The following is a 15,858-nucleotide window of genomic DNA, read 5'->3' as shown; positions in this document are numbered from 1 at the left end:
TTGGTTAACTAACTAAAAATGGAAAGAAATGACATTAAAAACAACCTTTTTTTTCAAGTTTCAAAAAGTAAAATACACAATTTCCAAAAAAAAAATATTTCTTTTTATAATTCCTTAACTAATGCTCACGGGCACTAGTTAGCATTTCCCATATTTGATTATACGATGTGCATTAATCATTTATCAACTCATGTCTTTTTTTCTTTCAAATTTTTTTTTATCAACTCATGTCACAATTTGTTATATTTTATTCTTAAAAAATAGTTTACATGATGAAACATGATTGGACGGATGTCTAACAAGAAGAATTTAAATATAAAATATGTACCAACTAAAATTTATTTTAGTAACTATATACACGCTGAAAAGTTTTTTATATAGGTCAAGTGGTAAGGTAGAATTGAACGTTTGCTACAATATTAAAATCACTCGAATGTCTTCCATTAGTCATTAGTCATTCCCATGCATGCCCCACCCTCAGGTTGCTCTATCTAAATATCATACTTTTTGCCACTAATTTTATGTATTTATCAGACCCATCGAAGTTTCCTAACATAGTTCCTAGGAAGGTTACCATGAAGCTGCATATATATCATTAAATATAAAGCCAATGGAGTTTTATATTTATGTATATATATATACCACGTTCAATGATTTCTTTTCATAATGGTACCAATAGCAAAAAAAAATATGACAGATAAAAATCCAATATCACCAAATTCACCTGACAGCGATTTCACCAATCAGTGGTCTTTGGAACTCTCTGAGTACTTGAAATTTGACGATGATATATGGCCAGATGATGATACTGAGCCATTTGTGTCTGAACATGTCCCGAACCGTGACATTCAACAAGCTAATGAATTTGTAGGTGATTTTGGAGGAAGTGGAAGCCAAATTGATGGGTCTTCTAGTAGTAAGCCAAGTGTTCCTAAATGAAATTGTATTTTTAAATTAATTCATATAAAAATATTTGATTTTAATCATACTCATTTAAAAAGTTGCACACACATGATTTGTTGATAAGGTAAAAAAAAAAATGTTCGTGCGACTTTTGAAAGTTGAGATATTTATAGCCACTTTTTACGAGTAATATAAGTAGCATGCTAATTAATTAACTCCTCATAATTTAATTTATTTCTATATCTATCTTCTATGCCATTGATTTGCGTCATATAGGAGGTGTCAGCAATGAAGGTGAGAAGAAGGAAATTAGAGATCATAAAGTTGCATTCAAAACCAAGTCAGAGGTTGAAATTCTGGATGATGGGTTCAGATGGAGGAAGTACGGAAAGAAGATGGTGAAAAACAGCCCCAATCCAAGGTAACATCTACATATGAATATGATATAGTTTAAGTCTAAGTAAGTAAGATCTCTCTTTAGATTTTATGTTAATTGAGAGAATTTCCAATTTGATTACAGGAACTACTATAGGTGTTCAGCGGATGGATGCCAAGTGAAAAAGAGAGTTGAGAGAGATGTGGACGATCCAAGTTATGTAATAACAACCTACGAAGGCACACATACTCATCCAAGTTCTCACTAGATCAAGTTTTGGCATCTTCATGGACCAAAACTAGCTACTACTATTTACCCTAACTACGTTGCCTAGTGTTATGAGGCATGAGTGTTAAGAGTTGGTAAATTCTCATGTAGAATATGAAGACCGTTTCTTGTTTCTACAAGAACAAAAACAAAAGATCGGATTTTGGTTGCTTTATGATCATGTTCATAATATATAGAACCAGGTTTACCACTTTTGAGTTTTGACTATGATTATTATTTATTTAAAGGTGAATACACCACTTGTTTTTTTTTTTTTTTTTTTAAGGAAACTTGTTTTTATTACATTTAATTGTTATTAATTTATCAAACAAAAACAAGTTTTCTTAGAAGTTCTCTCATTCTCTATTTATTCTTTATGTCCCTAAGTTTCGGAATGAATTTGAGCTAAAAAGCGTTAATAGGGCTTTACCCCCTGTAAAAAAAAATTATAGATTCCGTCCTTGTAAAATAAAGATTCTTCAGGATCGCCTCCTGAGCCCTGTGACTCAACAGAATCTATGATGTGGCACTGACGTGACATTTTTTTTTATTTTTCAATTTTTTTTTGCATGCCAGGTGTAAAAAAGAGTTTGCATGTCATTTATATTTTTAAAAAAAAAACAAAAAATCTTTTTTAATTAATTTTTAAAAAGCTAAAATTATTTTAAAAATCAGAAGAAAAAAAATTGAAAAATCGAAAAAAAATCATTATTTTTGAATTTTTGAAAAAGTAATAGTTAATGATGTGGCACATACATCATTTATTGAATGAACCTAAAAAGTAAAAAATTTCTTACATTTGAGACCGGTGAGAGTAATTGTTTACTAGTTAATAGTTATAGTCAATCCACGAGAATCTTGTTTGTGATGTGATTTCTTTGAAGGCTTGCCAACACTTGTGATGTGATTTCTTTGAGTGGAAGAGTGTGTGATATATTTTTTTGAGTTGTGTTATTTGAACGTCTATTTATTTGACAAGCTATGCGATAACGATATTTTTACAAAGAAAAATATGTATTAGCACGAAAATCAAAGTAATAGAGAGAGAAAATTAAAATATAATGTGAGAATGAGAAAGAAAATTATCACAAAAGTTGTTATAAAATGGTTGTACAAATATCATTTCTCTAATTTTTTTTTTTTTATGCAACCTTAAACTAAGCTCTATTATATGCTAAAAAAGTAGTAAAAAATTTAATATTTTAGGGAATGAAAAATAACAAAATATTTTCTAGAAATTAAAATCAAAATTGATCATCCTAGGCTCTTGCAAAACTTACTTTTCTTTTAATAGCAAATATTAAACCTTACCTAAAAAGATAAGGTATTGTGAAAGCAAGACTACGTCTACTACCACGTGTCTTTGACTTTGTTTATTGTTATCAGAACGCAGCCACAGAAGTGTGGTGTGGTAGTTGATGGAAAAGATGGAAGAGATGATGCATCTACCTTACAACACGACGGTGAAGCTGATGCTTGGTTCACTTGAACGCAATTTGCTTCCTGATACCGTCATCAGAAGACTCACACGTTTGCTTTTATCAACTCGCCTTCGTTCTTCTTACAAACCTTCCTCTGAACTTCAGCTTTCTGATCTTCTCCAATTTGCTCATTGTACTTTCTCCTTCATCACCTTTCCATTTTTGTTATATATATATATATATATATTATAGAATATGCTCTTGTTTTAATGCTTTATATGATATTCTTTCCTTTCAGCTTTACAAGATATGCCTATTGCTGTCAGTACTGATGTCCCTAAATCTCAACATTATGAATTACCTACCTCCTTCTTTAAGCTCGTTCTTGGAAACAATCTCAAATACAGGTATTTTTAAGAACTGATTCATATAAAAAGCTTTTGTATAAGTTATTTCTAATAAGGGATAGAATAAAGTTAAATTGTTTCCATATAAGTTATAAACTGTTTTCATAAGTTATCATGTAGAGCTTATAGAAATAAGCTGATAACGGTTTATGGACATGTCGTAGGTTGTTTTCATAAGTTCTCCCTAATAGTCTCAAAGGTGTTTTTGTCCGTAGATAAGCTCAAATAAATCAATTCAAACATGCTATCATTGAGGTATATGGGGGTAGGGTAAAGGCTATAGTAGATACAAGTGTAAAGATTCTTTATAAACAAATCCTTGATACGATGTAAAATGATTGTTTGTTGGTAATATAAAAGATTTGCACAAGGAAAATAGTAAAATTATGTGCACAACCTTATGATTTATGTGACGTTCGCGTATGTATGAACTGGTGCAGTTCTTGTTATTTCTCTTCTGCCTCAAAGACATTGGAAGATGCTGAAGAAGAAATGTTGAAACTATATTGCGAGAGATCGAACCTGAAAGATGGTCATACAGTTCTTGATGTCGGATGCGGTTGGGGATCACTGACTTTATTCATTGCCAAGAATTACAGTAGTTCCAGGGTTACAGGAATCTGCAATTCCACGACTCAAAAAGCTTTTATTGAGGAGAAATGCCGGTATATTTCTTGATATTGTATAGTTTGCTTCAACCATTGTGCATGTCATATAGTTTACAATTATTTAATTGAACAAACAGCTCTTCTTACATGACACCAATACTTGTCTTGCAAATCATGCATATTATGATGATCAAAATCACTTTTTTTCACTGCCCTCTTGTCAGGGAGCTGCAGCTGCAAAATGTGGATATCATTGTTGCAGACATTAGCACATTTGAAATGGAAGCTTCTTATGACAGAATATTTTCCATAGAAATGTTTGAGGTTAGATTTTGCGGGTAAATAATCTGCATTGAAGCTTTGTTTTATTAAAATTGATTCAGTTTTAACCTTGACACAGCATATGAAGAACTATAAAGATCTTCTCAAGAAGATATCCATCTGGATGAAAGAGGATGGCCTTTTATTCGTTCATCATTTCTGCCACAAAGCATTTGCCTACCACTTTGAGGTAAACTTCATATAATGCCTTAGTTAGTTGTTTGGCTTGTGATATTAGTCAATACCTAATAAGACTGATTGAGTTCTCAAAGATACTAATCATTTACTTACTGTTACTTGCTACTTATACATGTAGGACAAAAATGAAGATGATTGGATTACGAGATACTTCTTTACCGGAGGAACTATGCCCGCAGCAAATCTACTTCTTTATTTCCAAGTAAGCTTGAATTATGTAGTTCGTACTAGCTCTTTATTTCCCAATAGTATTGCAGTAGTACCGATAATTTTGTTGTGTAAAGCCTTTATATTTCGTCATGATTCTGCTCACTTGTAATTGAATTCTTTGGTGATGTGTGAAGGATGATGTTACTGTCATCAACCATTGGCTGGTAAATGGGAAACACTACGCACAGACCAGGTTAGAATATGCTGAATTGTTAGATAAGTCCTATTCTATCCATAGTTTACTGCTATTTGTTAACAAAGCAAGTTTGAACTGTATTCCTGAATCAAAAGCAAAATTATTTTGCAGTGAAGAATGGCTCAAAAGAATGGATAAGAACAAGACTTCCATCAAGCCAATTATGGAATCAACATATGGCAAAGATTCAGCTACCAAATGGACTGTCTACTGGAGAACATTTTTCATAGCTGTGGCAGAACTTTTTGGATACAATAATGGTGAAGAATGGATGGTTGCACACTTTCTTTTCAAAAAGAAATAAAGAAAACTAAAACCATTCTTCCCTTGATTTGCAAACCGAGTCGGGATTTAAAGAGAGAGAGAATAAACTGTTCAACGAGGCTGCATACTTCAATAATTCTTGTTTGCTTTTATTGATTGATGAACTAGTTTTATGTAGTCGTCTACCTATTTTTTATCACAAAGTCTTCCCTTGGAAAACAGATCAATGCCAAATGGCCTCTGTAATTGACACGAAAGGTGAATGAATAAATTTCATTTTAGTGTGGTTGATACAGTACACAAAATTATAAGTAAAATCAAGAAGAATCCATTTTAAAGACTTGAGTGTACTCAGGTGGAATCATTCAAACATACACAAACTTACAATTATATGGGTGAGTAAACAAACAATTTTAAAAACAAAGTATGGAATCCGCTCCCAGTTGCCAGAATGATAGGGTTGCCAAGAAAATTAAAATTGAATTTTCTGCTAGAGCTCTAGGTTGAACACGAAGAGGGAAGGGGGTAGTGAACTCTGAATTCATTGTGTTCTGTTATTTTCCTTTTGAACTTTGTGTCTCGTTATTCCAACCCGTTTTGCGAATTGTTGACTGACTTGATTTTGGTTTAGGATTTGGATCCTTCACCAATTGTCTACAATTAATTTTAACAGGGTTTTCATAGTTGAGCTCTCGCAGGTTTAGCTTTCAAACACCCAAGTGTTTTATGAAGTTTGACAAAAGTTCATCAAACTTAACAAGTTTGATGTATAAACCTCCATAGATACTTATATAAGCAAGAAATTTGAATTTGGCCTTATAACGCCACAACATCGAGGGTGCAGGGCTGTATGAAAAGAACTTTCATTTGACTCCTCTGTCTCATTGAACTTACTTGATTTTCGTTTCTAATAGAGTAAGAAATCTATCCTTTATATGAGCATTCAAGACTCGGGAATGGAACTAAAAGTTAACCATAAAATCATAAACAAATCATAAGCAAACACAAAATGCATTATGTCGGGTTAGCTTTCATATTCTCTCTATCTATCACAATTAAAAAGGAAAGTTTCAAAATCAAATGTGATTCCAATCTCAAACATACAAAGTAAAAGTAAATTATTGTTGTCAAGGAGTAATTACTCAATCTTGATTAAAAATTAGGCATTGACATTCAACTCTGTCAATAACCTTGGTTCGCCACTCTTAATACGAAGGGTTCACCCTAAGTTTCTATGATTCTATAATTTAAATTAAACAATGTTACATTACAAATAGCTAGGCATTGAGGCTACAAAATTGATCACCGATCATATGATATGTTTATCATCCAAATTATTGAGAAGTAAAGGCACTGTCTTGAAAAGCATTTTCACCTTCCAATATACGAATCATTTGCTTATCTTCTAAATGTTCCTGTTAAAAAATATATATATTATCATGAAAGGCTGAAAGAATAAAAGGCATAGAAGTAAGTAAGGACTTACAGAAAGGCAAGCTTTATATTTTTGCCATTCGGAGACACATTCTTGTTTGTCATATTGACCCTTGACGAATTTCTCAGTATACCACCTTCAGAAATAATGAAATTAGGGTTTAAGGGAAAAGGGGGGTAAGAATGGAGAAAGAGTGGTGAAGATTACCTGTGGAAGCAATTGTGGTATGCGTCTCTAAGAAGAGCACAGGGAGAGGTTGAAGGTGAAGCCGGCTTAGAACCTCTCTTCTCTCTCATGGACGAGGACGAAGACGAACCAACTTCGTACGCAATGTCAACGTCAGAACACAGAAGCAGAAAAATTTATCTTCGAAATGATGTACATTAAAATTTTTAAAACAATTGAGTTAAGCTCGAAATAATTTAAAAACCAATTAAGTGTGCACCCTCGTCAATTTTATGCATTAATTTTGTGTCAAATTATCACATTTACAAATGTAATATGTCACGATTCACGAGTTCTAAATCAACAACAAAAAATCAAATTACAATGTTGGAATAAAAATAAAATTGCAGGGAATAATCTGAAATTTGTAAAAATGACAAATAATATGGTTCGATTTGAATGACTATTTTAAAAAAAATTGATCCGATTCAAACATTTACGATTTAATTTGAAATAATTTATGAATATCCAAAATGCAACATGTGCATTTTTTTTATTATCGTTACCATCACACAAAATAATATTGATTATGTTCAAAACATATGAATATTAATAATATAGATTGAATTGTGCATTATATAAGATTAAAAACCAGCCCTCTCTCTTACGAGCCGTCTCCTATGTCCATTAAATATGGATGATTTAGGATTACTTTTTGACATGAAATCACCCCTCAAGATAATTTTCATTTAAATAGGTGATTTTTAAATATATTTAGTTTTTTCTTTCGTGATTTTGTCGTTTTGATGTGACGTTGTTTTGCTTTCCCGTCTTTGTTCGCTCGTGATTTTGTTTTCATGTCCTGTTATGGTGTTGTTTGGTTGAAATTGTCATATCAACTTCGATCCAATGCTCATTCAATCAATTACTCTTGTGTCGTCAACCTTATAGATCCGATGCCATTTGTATTATATACACATGAATATAGTCATATTTGTAGGCTTACATATTTTGTTGTATTATGTTATTACATAGATGTTATGAGTTTGTCACTTTATGTACTTTCAATTTTATATTACTTTTGATCTCACACAACATTTTGGAGTCAACTTTAATTTCGTGTCAAAGTCACTAATGATTTGGCAAAGCACATGTTAACACATCAATACATTCAATATGTCAACGTATGTTATACATCGTCATTGGCAACTTAGACATTTCATTTAAATTGACCCCAAAATAGAATGAAGATCAAAAGTTAGAAAAAATTGAACGGGGGACAAAAAACCTGAATTTTAAAATATGGATAGAAAAACTTCAGAGAAATGAAAATAAGAGTACCAAAATTGCAATTAAATTTTAAGGAACAAAATACGATTAAAATTTCGTTTTGGGTTTGGTTTAGTTTTAAAAATAGTGATCCAAAATTTAATCCAATCTGAACGGTTTTTACAAAACAACATCAAATAGTTTTAAAAAATATTCGACTTTTCTTTTTTAAGCTTTTCATTCTTTTAGATTGGCTTACAGTTTTATTTTAGATTGATTTTACCTAGGAACAATACTATTGACTTCAACCTTAACTATTAGAAGAAAAAAAAATACTTTTGCAATTAAATGCATTTTTTGTCACTTCACGTTCAAAATTTAGAAATGATATTTGAACATATATTTTGTGACAACTTTCTCTTTCATATACTCAAATTATTTTCTATTTTATATATTTATTGTTTTGGTTTTCGTGCAAATACCAACATAGAAAGTATTAGTGAAAGTGAATGAATACAGTAGGAACGACGTCGTATGAGCTAGGGTGATAAGTATTAGTGAAAGTGAATGAAGCAATCTATTTAAAGAGCCTCGGTTATCTTTGTTTCGATCGATCGATCGATTTTAAGAAAGCGGGTGTGAATCTGTCGCATCAAGAAAATGGATCAATTCAAAGGACAACCTCGTCTCCCCAAATTCGCTGTTCCAAAGCGTTACGACATTCGACTCAAACCAGACCTCAACGAATGTCGTTTTTCCGGTTCTGTCTCCGTTAACCTTAACATCGTCACCGCTACCAATTTCATAGTTCTCAATGCCGCTGAACTCACTGTCTCTGACGACGCCGTTTCTTTCACCAATCGCGATTCCTCAAAGGTACTACCTGTGTTTTTTGTTACCATGTTTCTTTCTGATTTATTTATAATCGATGAATGTTTCTGTAGGTTTTTAAACCTTCAAAAGTTGAATTGTTTGAAGATGATGAGATTCTGGTGTTGGAGTTTTCTGAGAAAATACCTACTGGATTGGGTGTATTGGCTATTCAGTTTGAAGGAATATTGAACGATAGAATGAAAGGTTTTTACAGAAGGTAACTGTTTTTTTAAGCTGATTTCAATGTTCCATCAAGAATTCCAAAGCTAAATATTTTTCTGGATTCTCTTTTGGTAAAGAGCTTATCTGTAGCTTATAGCATTCGTAAGTGCTTATCATGATAAGCTATTTCTATTGGGAATAAGCAATTATGTATAAGCTCACATAAGCTATTTCTATAGCGAAAAAATAAAACATATTTTATTTAACCGGTTTCTAAATTGTTTGTTTGAGAGTCCTATTGGTTACTATGTATCATATGGGTATGTATATGCAGCAAATATGAGCATAACGGTGAGAAGAAGAATATGGCAGTTACACAGTTTGAACCAGCTGATGCCAGGCGATGCTTTCCTTGTTGGGATGAACCTGCTTGCAAGGTTTTTCTACTCCCCTCTTTTCCCTTTTCAACGAACCTTTTGTTTGGCACACACAAGAGTAGACACAATAAAATATTCAAATAATAAGCTTCCTTTTGGTTCATGGCTTTGGTAGCAAGGACATAACATTCTAGTTACTTTAACTAATGATGAATGCCTTGAGATTGAGCCCATTATTCACTGTGATTAATATTGCAGGCCACTTTCAAGATCACATTGGATGTCCCTTCGGACCTTGTTGCTCTCTCCAACATGCCAATTGCTGAAGAAAAAATAGATAGAAATATCAAAACAGTTTCATACCAAGAATCACCAATAATGTCTACATATTTGGTTGCTGTCGTTGTTGGTTTGTTTGATTATGTGGAAGATCATACCCCCGATGGTAAAATCATGTTTGCTATGCACATTTTAGGTATTGACGTTATTATCAGTACTGACTTTCGGTTTTCTTATTTAAATTCAACATCTCTACAGGGGTCAAAGTCCGAGTGTATTGTCAAGTTGGTAAGGCAAACCAGGGGAAATTTGCACTTGATGTTGCTGTCAAAACTTTGGGACTATACAAGGAGTAAGTATGGGCCTATAACAATCCCTTTTTTCACAGGCAGGAAATTTTTAATAAAAAACTATGGACTTCATTTATGTCCAATTCCATTCCATTAATCCACCTTGTTGCGGCAAAATATATAATAAATTTTAAATTTTGTGGAGTCTCAAGAAGAGAAAAATTGATACAAGACATAGTAACATCTCCACAACAGGCAGATAAGAGATGCTTAAAGAGTGGTACAAATATTATTACCAACAAAAATACTTCCTCTTTTAATTATTGGCAATCAGAATTAATTTGATCTTACATTATAATTCACTTTATTGAGGGGAACCTTGGACTTGGACGTCACTCTACCATGTAGGTTTCGAGGGACTGTTTGGTTTTATATCATCTCATTACAAGTTTATGGCACATCAAATCCTTCTTTGGTGTGGTTGGTTTCCATATTACAACCCTCCACCACCAAAGATTAACAGCTCTAATATTAATGGGTAAATCCTTATTAAGTAAACCTTCTTTTTATATTTATCAAAATTATCCGTGGTTTTTTATATATATTCTTTCTACTACCATATCACATCGCCATCTTTCGTATATTAGGTTTGCATTGGCAAGATGAGTGGATTATATATGTAAATGCTCATTTCATCTTGTATAATCTTTCACTCATTAGTCAACTAACTGATTATCAACAGTTACTTTGACACTCCCTACACCTTGCCAAAATTGGATATGATTGCAATTCCTGATTTTGCTGCTGGAGCCATGGAGAATTATGGGTTGGTTACATATCGGGAGACTGCTTTACTCTATGATGATCAGCATTCTGCTGCTGCCAACAAACAGAGGGTAGTTTTCTATTTCATAAAACTGTTTTAGTCTTGGTGGCATTAGTTCCCCAATCTCAATCTCAAAACTAGTATGTTTTATTACTAACTGGAGGAAATAAAATATTTCTAACATTCTTTTGTTGCTGTTAAGGTTGCTGTTGTTGTAGCCCATGAACTAGCACATCAATGGTTTGGCAATCTTGTTACAATGGAGTGGTGGACACATTTATGGCTGAATGAGGGTTTTGCAACATGGGTAAGTTGTTTGACTCGCATATCATATTGCTAACTAGAGTCTTGTTTATTCTGTGCTGTTTAATTTATTTATTTTGGAATACACATTTTAAGTTTTTTATATTTTATCTATAACTAAGTGATAGTTTTCTTTCGGTTTTACATCTTCTTTTGGTGTGGTCAGGTGAGTTATTTAGCAGTTGATGGCTTGTTTCCTGAGTGGAAAATATGGGCTCAATTTCTTAATGAATCCACTGAGGGTCTTAAGCTTGATGGGCTTGCAGAATCCCACCCAATCGAGGTAATGTTTAGTTTTAGTTTTTCATGGATTCAGTTTGCCTCTGATAAGGGATTTGGCGCATTTTTTCTGATCTGGAGTTTTATGCAGATTAATTTGTTATGCAATATAATTCTTTATACCATTGGTTATATAATATCAATTGTATGCAAAAAATTTATTCTATTGGGTTAGGTTATGTCCCCCCCAGTCTTTTGTTTTTCTTTTTTCATACAGGAATTTCTAGCATATATAAGAAAAAAATAAATTAAAGGAGATAAACGAATTGAAAGTTAATAAGTTATCTTATCATTATATTGTCTATTTTAATCTTTGTAAATTGTTTTTGCAGGTGGAGATAAATCATGCTCGCGAGATTGATGAGATATTTGACGCGATAAGTTATAGAAAAGGTGCATCTGTTATTAGGATGCTGCAAAGCTATCTTGGTGCTGAAAGCTTTCAGGTTGGTACTTGGACTCTTACCACTTCCATGAAAAACTGTACTTTCAATGCCAAATTTTATGGAATGAGAACCCACGGTGAACTGCTCATATAGTGATAATGAATCATGCATAAGTAAACTATTATTGGCAGTTTTTAGAGTTTTCTCTCAAATACAGTGTAGTTAACAAGGCAATTTTTATTTATCCAATGACTCATAGGCAGATGTACTTTTTAATAGGGCGTATAAGGTTTTAAGATGTACGTTTCAGAATATGTGTATAGTATTAAATTACGTATTAGCTAGAATATGGCTGAGTTTTTATTTTATGAGGCAAATATGGATGAGTTATATATTTCACCTTTTGTGATTAAATTGTACACTGCTTTTTTGTCTAACCAGAAATCACTAGCTTCATATATAAAAAGGCATGCTTGTTCAAATGCCAAGACTGAGGATCTATGGGCTGCACTTGAAGAAGGATCCGGTGAACCTGTGAATAAGTTAATGACCTCGTGGACAAAGCAGCAAGGATACCCTGTTGTATCTGTTAAAGTCAATAATCAGAAGTTAGAGTTTGATCAGGTACCATTGCATCCAACCTTTTTATTAGTTCCTTGTTGTGATTATTTTCAGAGAGAAAAGCCATTATATGTATTGTAACTTGTGATCCTTGTATGTTTATTGGCAGTCACAATTCTTGTCAAGTGGTGCTCAAGGGGAAGGCCATTGGATTATCCCAATAACATTATGCTTTGGCTCATATGATGTCCGCAAGAATTTCCTCTTGGAAACGAAATCCGAGACACGTGATGTTAAAGAGTTACTGGGTTCTGAGATTACTAAAGACAAGAGTGCAAATTCTTGGATTAAGCTTAATGTCGATCAGGCTGGTTTCTACAGGGTGAAATATGATGAGCTGCTTGCAGCTAAACTTAGATCTGCAGTAGAGAAACGATTATTATCTCCATCTGACCGGTTTGGTAAATTAGATAATCTCTTGACAATTTAATTTTTTCTAATGGTAGAAGAGGAAAAGACTGATAACTTGTGAGCTACTACTTTGACAGGAATTTTGGATGATTCGTATGCACTTTGTATGGCTCGCAAAGAATCATTAACCTCCTTGATTAACTTGATGGGAGCTTATAGGGAGGAAGATGATTATACTGTTGTGTCTAACCTGCTTACTGTAATGCTATCTTCCCAATATTGCTCATTAGTTACATAGGTTATTTATTGGAGATCTAATTTCAATTCTTTTATTTTACAGGTAAGTCATAAAGTTCAACGTATTGCAGCTGATGCAGTTCCAGACTTACTAGATTATTTCAAACTGTTCTTTTTTAAAGTTTTCCAGTACTCTGCGGAGTAAGTTGGTTTATATTGCAGTTAATAATCTTTTTAGGAATTAGAGTGTATCTGCTGTAACATTCCTGTTTATATTGCCTTGCAGGAGGCTTGGTTGGGATGCTAAACCAGGAGAAAGTCATGATGATGCGTTGTTGAGAGGAGAAATTTTGACTTCTCTTGCTGAATTTGGACATGATCTGACATTGGATGAAGCAAGCAAGAGATTCCAGGCATTCTTAGCAGACAGAAATACTCCACTTCTTCCACCTGATATAAGAAGGGTTTGCTGCTGCATCATTTGAAATTTTGAATGCTCAAAATCTCATGAATTCTTATTTTGATGATTATTGTAAATGTTGGCAGGCAGTTTATGTGGCTGTAATGAAACGGGCAACCAAATCTAACCGATCGGGTTATGAATCCCTTCTGAAAGTATACAGAGAAACTGACCTAAGTCAGGAGAAAACACGTATTCTGGGTAATGAAATATCTTCAATGAGAGCATGACATGGTATTTCTAAGTCTGCATACTAATACTTTCTATGCGTGTAGGCTCACTGGCTTATTCATCCGATCCAGATCTAATTCTTGAAGTTCTTAACTTTATGTTATCTTCAGAGGTATCTCGTTTTCAGATATTATTTGAACACATAATACACAAACATAATGACATACAAAAGTTTGCATATTATTATTATTAGTTTGGTGATTGATATGATGTTATCCGTGGACAAGGTTCGAAGTCAGGATGCTGTTTTCGGACTTGCTGTCAATCGGGAAGGAAGAGATGTGGCTTGGGCATGGCTTAAGGTATATAACACATCACAGTACTACAGTAGTCGCTGAATAGAAATGAAGTGTACTATATTTTTGTTTTAATTTTATCAATATTAGATTCCTTTGAGGTTTAGGAAATTGATCACTGGACAAAGTTTCGTTTTGTTGTTGCTATTTGGAGAAAACTTGATCATAGAACTGGAGTTTGAATACTTTATTAAATTCTTTCCCAAGACTGCCTCTCATATGTGATAGTTTATCTCTAAGCCTAGAGAGCATGCTATGATTTACTCCGGGCTTTGATTTTGAAGACAAAAACTGATGTAGATTATGATGTTTATTTTCTGTTAACCGTTTTTCATTTCTATCTTCTTACACTTCAATATTATACAGGAAAACTGGGCACAGATCGTAAAAACTTATGGCTCTGGATTTTTAATAACCCGCTTTGTCAGTAGTGTTGTCTCACCGGTTTGTCTCCTGCACCATCTCTATGCGCATTTTCCATTGGTTTTCTTAGCAAGCTTCCCCTCATTCTGGAATGTTGGGTTATAGCAACAGAATGCTCAAACATAATTCCATTTTTTCTCTGTTTTTGGCTGGTACAGTTTGCTTCCCTTGAGAAGGCGAAGGAAGTAGAGGAGTTCTTTGCCAGCCATCCTATGCCCGCCATTGCTAGAACTTTGAAGCAGAGCCTTGAACGAGTTAATATAAATGCAAACTGGGTTCAGAGTGCTCAGAATGAAAAGAGTCTTGCTGATGCTGTAAAGGAGTTGGCATACAGAAATTACTAGGCTCTGATGCCCCCTTATTTGAAGAGTAGTTTCATATAATAATAATAATGTTTGTGACCTTGTGACTTTTTCCGTTCTGTGCCTTTCCGAGGCAGACTGTGTCGTTTGAAAGCCCAGGAACTTGCTGTTCTATGATCATGGGTTAAATATATATCACATGTTCGAATTTTGCTTGTTATATAAGTGCCCAATTTATAATTCTGAAAGATAATGGTACCTCATGTGTGTCTCTTCTACCTCCTTTATGTCCATTCTCTTAACACTCTCACGAGTACCATCTTGAAATGAGCTCTAGACAACTCCCATTTAGAACTTGTACTGCATGTTTTGAACCTCATCATACTTTAACATTCCTCCCTAGAATCTTAAGGTTAGCGAAAATCATGAAGTGACAAAACGATGTGCATGAAAATAATGAAGAATTTTGTTGTTTGTAAGCTTGAATTATAGTACAACTGAATATTAATTAAAACGTTATAGCACTTTTAAGGCAGTTGCAATTAGCCAACCGTTAAACAAACAAATAGAATTTCGTCAAAAAAAAGAAAAAACGAATAGAGTTTTATTTTGTAGAACATGATATGATAGTCTGTTCAAGGTTGATGGGTCACTTTCAGAATAATGCTAACGGTCATCATTTATAACTGTAATACCCATTGAAATGTTATAATGCTTGTATTTCAATATTGGAAATTATTCCATGAAGAAAAGGACATGTTATGTCTCATTCTTGCTGCTGTTCAAGAGAATGACAAGGAGATTCACAACACTCACTTTCCCATCTGCAATTATTTTGCGTTTCAATTTGTCGAAGTTTCTGAATTAAAATTCTCCAAATCCATAGCTCACCCACCAGAATTGTCCTTATCATTGAGTGATAAGGTGACTTGATGGTTTAGGAGAGGAGCTTAAGAGTTAAATGGTAGAGGTCATAGTTTCAACTCCTACTGGCAAAATAGCATTATTGTGGCAAAGTATGGTCCTACTAGTACATTTTACCCCGGCAAGTTTCAATGATTTATTTATAGAAATGAATTAAAGACCAAAATCCATATTATGGTTATCTTTTTTAATTGATGC

General features: G+C 33.3%; 4 protein-coding genes across 5 annotated transcripts; 3 read left to right on the top strand and 1 right to left on the bottom strand.

Annotated features, from left to right (window-relative positions):
- Window positions 1-646: 646 nt before the first annotated feature.
- Window positions 647-1,774, top strand: LOC11431843 (probable WRKY transcription factor 50). Its single transcript, XM_003603132.4, has 3 exons — window positions 647-916; window positions 1,180-1,324; window positions 1,424-1,774. The coding sequence occupies exons 1-3, from the start codon at window positions 667-669 to the stop codon at window positions 1,545-1,547; spliced, it is 519 nt and encodes a 172-aa protein (XP_003603180.2). The 5' UTR covers window positions 647-666; the 3' UTR covers window positions 1,548-1,774.
- Window positions 1,775-2,900: 1,126 nt separating this feature from the next.
- Window positions 2,901-5,464, top strand: LOC11431842 ((S)-coclaurine N-methyltransferase). The gene is made up of 8 exons (XM_003603130.4): window positions 2,901-3,160; window positions 3,266-3,374; window positions 3,815-4,039; window positions 4,207-4,306; window positions 4,383-4,493; window positions 4,620-4,703; window positions 4,846-4,904; window positions 5,019-5,464. The coding sequence occupies exons 1-8, from the start codon at window positions 2,965-2,967 to the stop codon at window positions 5,209-5,211; spliced, it is 1,077 nt and encodes a 358-aa protein (XP_003603178.2). The 5' UTR covers window positions 2,901-2,964; the 3' UTR covers window positions 5,212-5,464.
- Window positions 5,465-6,226: 762 nt separating this feature from the next.
- LOC11425748 (uncharacterized protein At4g33100) lies at window positions 6,227-6,998 on the bottom strand. Of its 2 annotated transcripts, XM_024777765.2 has the most exons (4): window positions 6,814-6,997; window positions 6,658-6,742; window positions 6,506-6,586; window positions 6,227-6,468 (listed from the first exon to the last, which is right to left on the bottom strand). In XM_024777765.2, the coding sequence occupies exons 1-3, from the start codon at window positions 6,900-6,902 to the stop codon at window positions 6,506-6,508; spliced, it is 255 nt and encodes an 84-aa protein (XP_024633533.1). In that variant the 5' UTR covers window positions 6,903-6,997; the 3' UTR covers window positions 6,227-6,468. The 2 variants fall into 2 exon arrangements, with proteins under 2 accessions (XP_024633533.1, XP_003603177.1); XM_003603129.4 differs by having other exon boundaries at window positions 6,227-6,586; window positions 6,814-6,998.
- A 1,620-nt stretch (window positions 6,999-8,618) lies between these two features.
- LOC11423248 (aminopeptidase M1) lies at window positions 8,619-14,999 on the top strand. The gene is made up of 19 exons (XM_003603128.4): window positions 8,619-8,916; window positions 8,985-9,130; window positions 9,410-9,512; window positions 9,711-9,897; window positions 9,990-10,083; window positions 10,764-10,917; window positions 11,050-11,154; window positions 11,317-11,433; window positions 11,762-11,875; window positions 12,257-12,439; window positions 12,546-12,837; window positions 12,925-13,046; window positions 13,128-13,225; window positions 13,311-13,488; window positions 13,571-13,685; window positions 13,760-13,827; window positions 13,943-14,017; window positions 14,378-14,455; window positions 14,593-14,999. The coding sequence occupies exons 1-19, from the start codon at window positions 8,701-8,703 to the stop codon at window positions 14,776-14,778; spliced, it is 2,631 nt and encodes an 876-aa protein (XP_003603176.1). The 5' UTR covers window positions 8,619-8,700; the 3' UTR covers window positions 14,779-14,999.
- The last annotated feature ends 859 nt before the right edge of the window (window positions 15,000-15,858 follow it).

Source organism: Medicago truncatula, chromosome 3 (genome assembly GCF_003473485.1).
Source record: "Medicago truncatula cultivar Jemalong A17 chromosome 3, MtrunA17r5.0-ANR, whole genome shotgun sequence".
NCBI classification, from domain to species: Eukaryota; Viridiplantae; Streptophyta; class Magnoliopsida; order Fabales; family Fabaceae; genus Medicago; species Medicago truncatula.
Note: the sequence above shows the minus strand (reverse complement) of the source record. Positions and strands in the feature narration are given on the sequence as shown.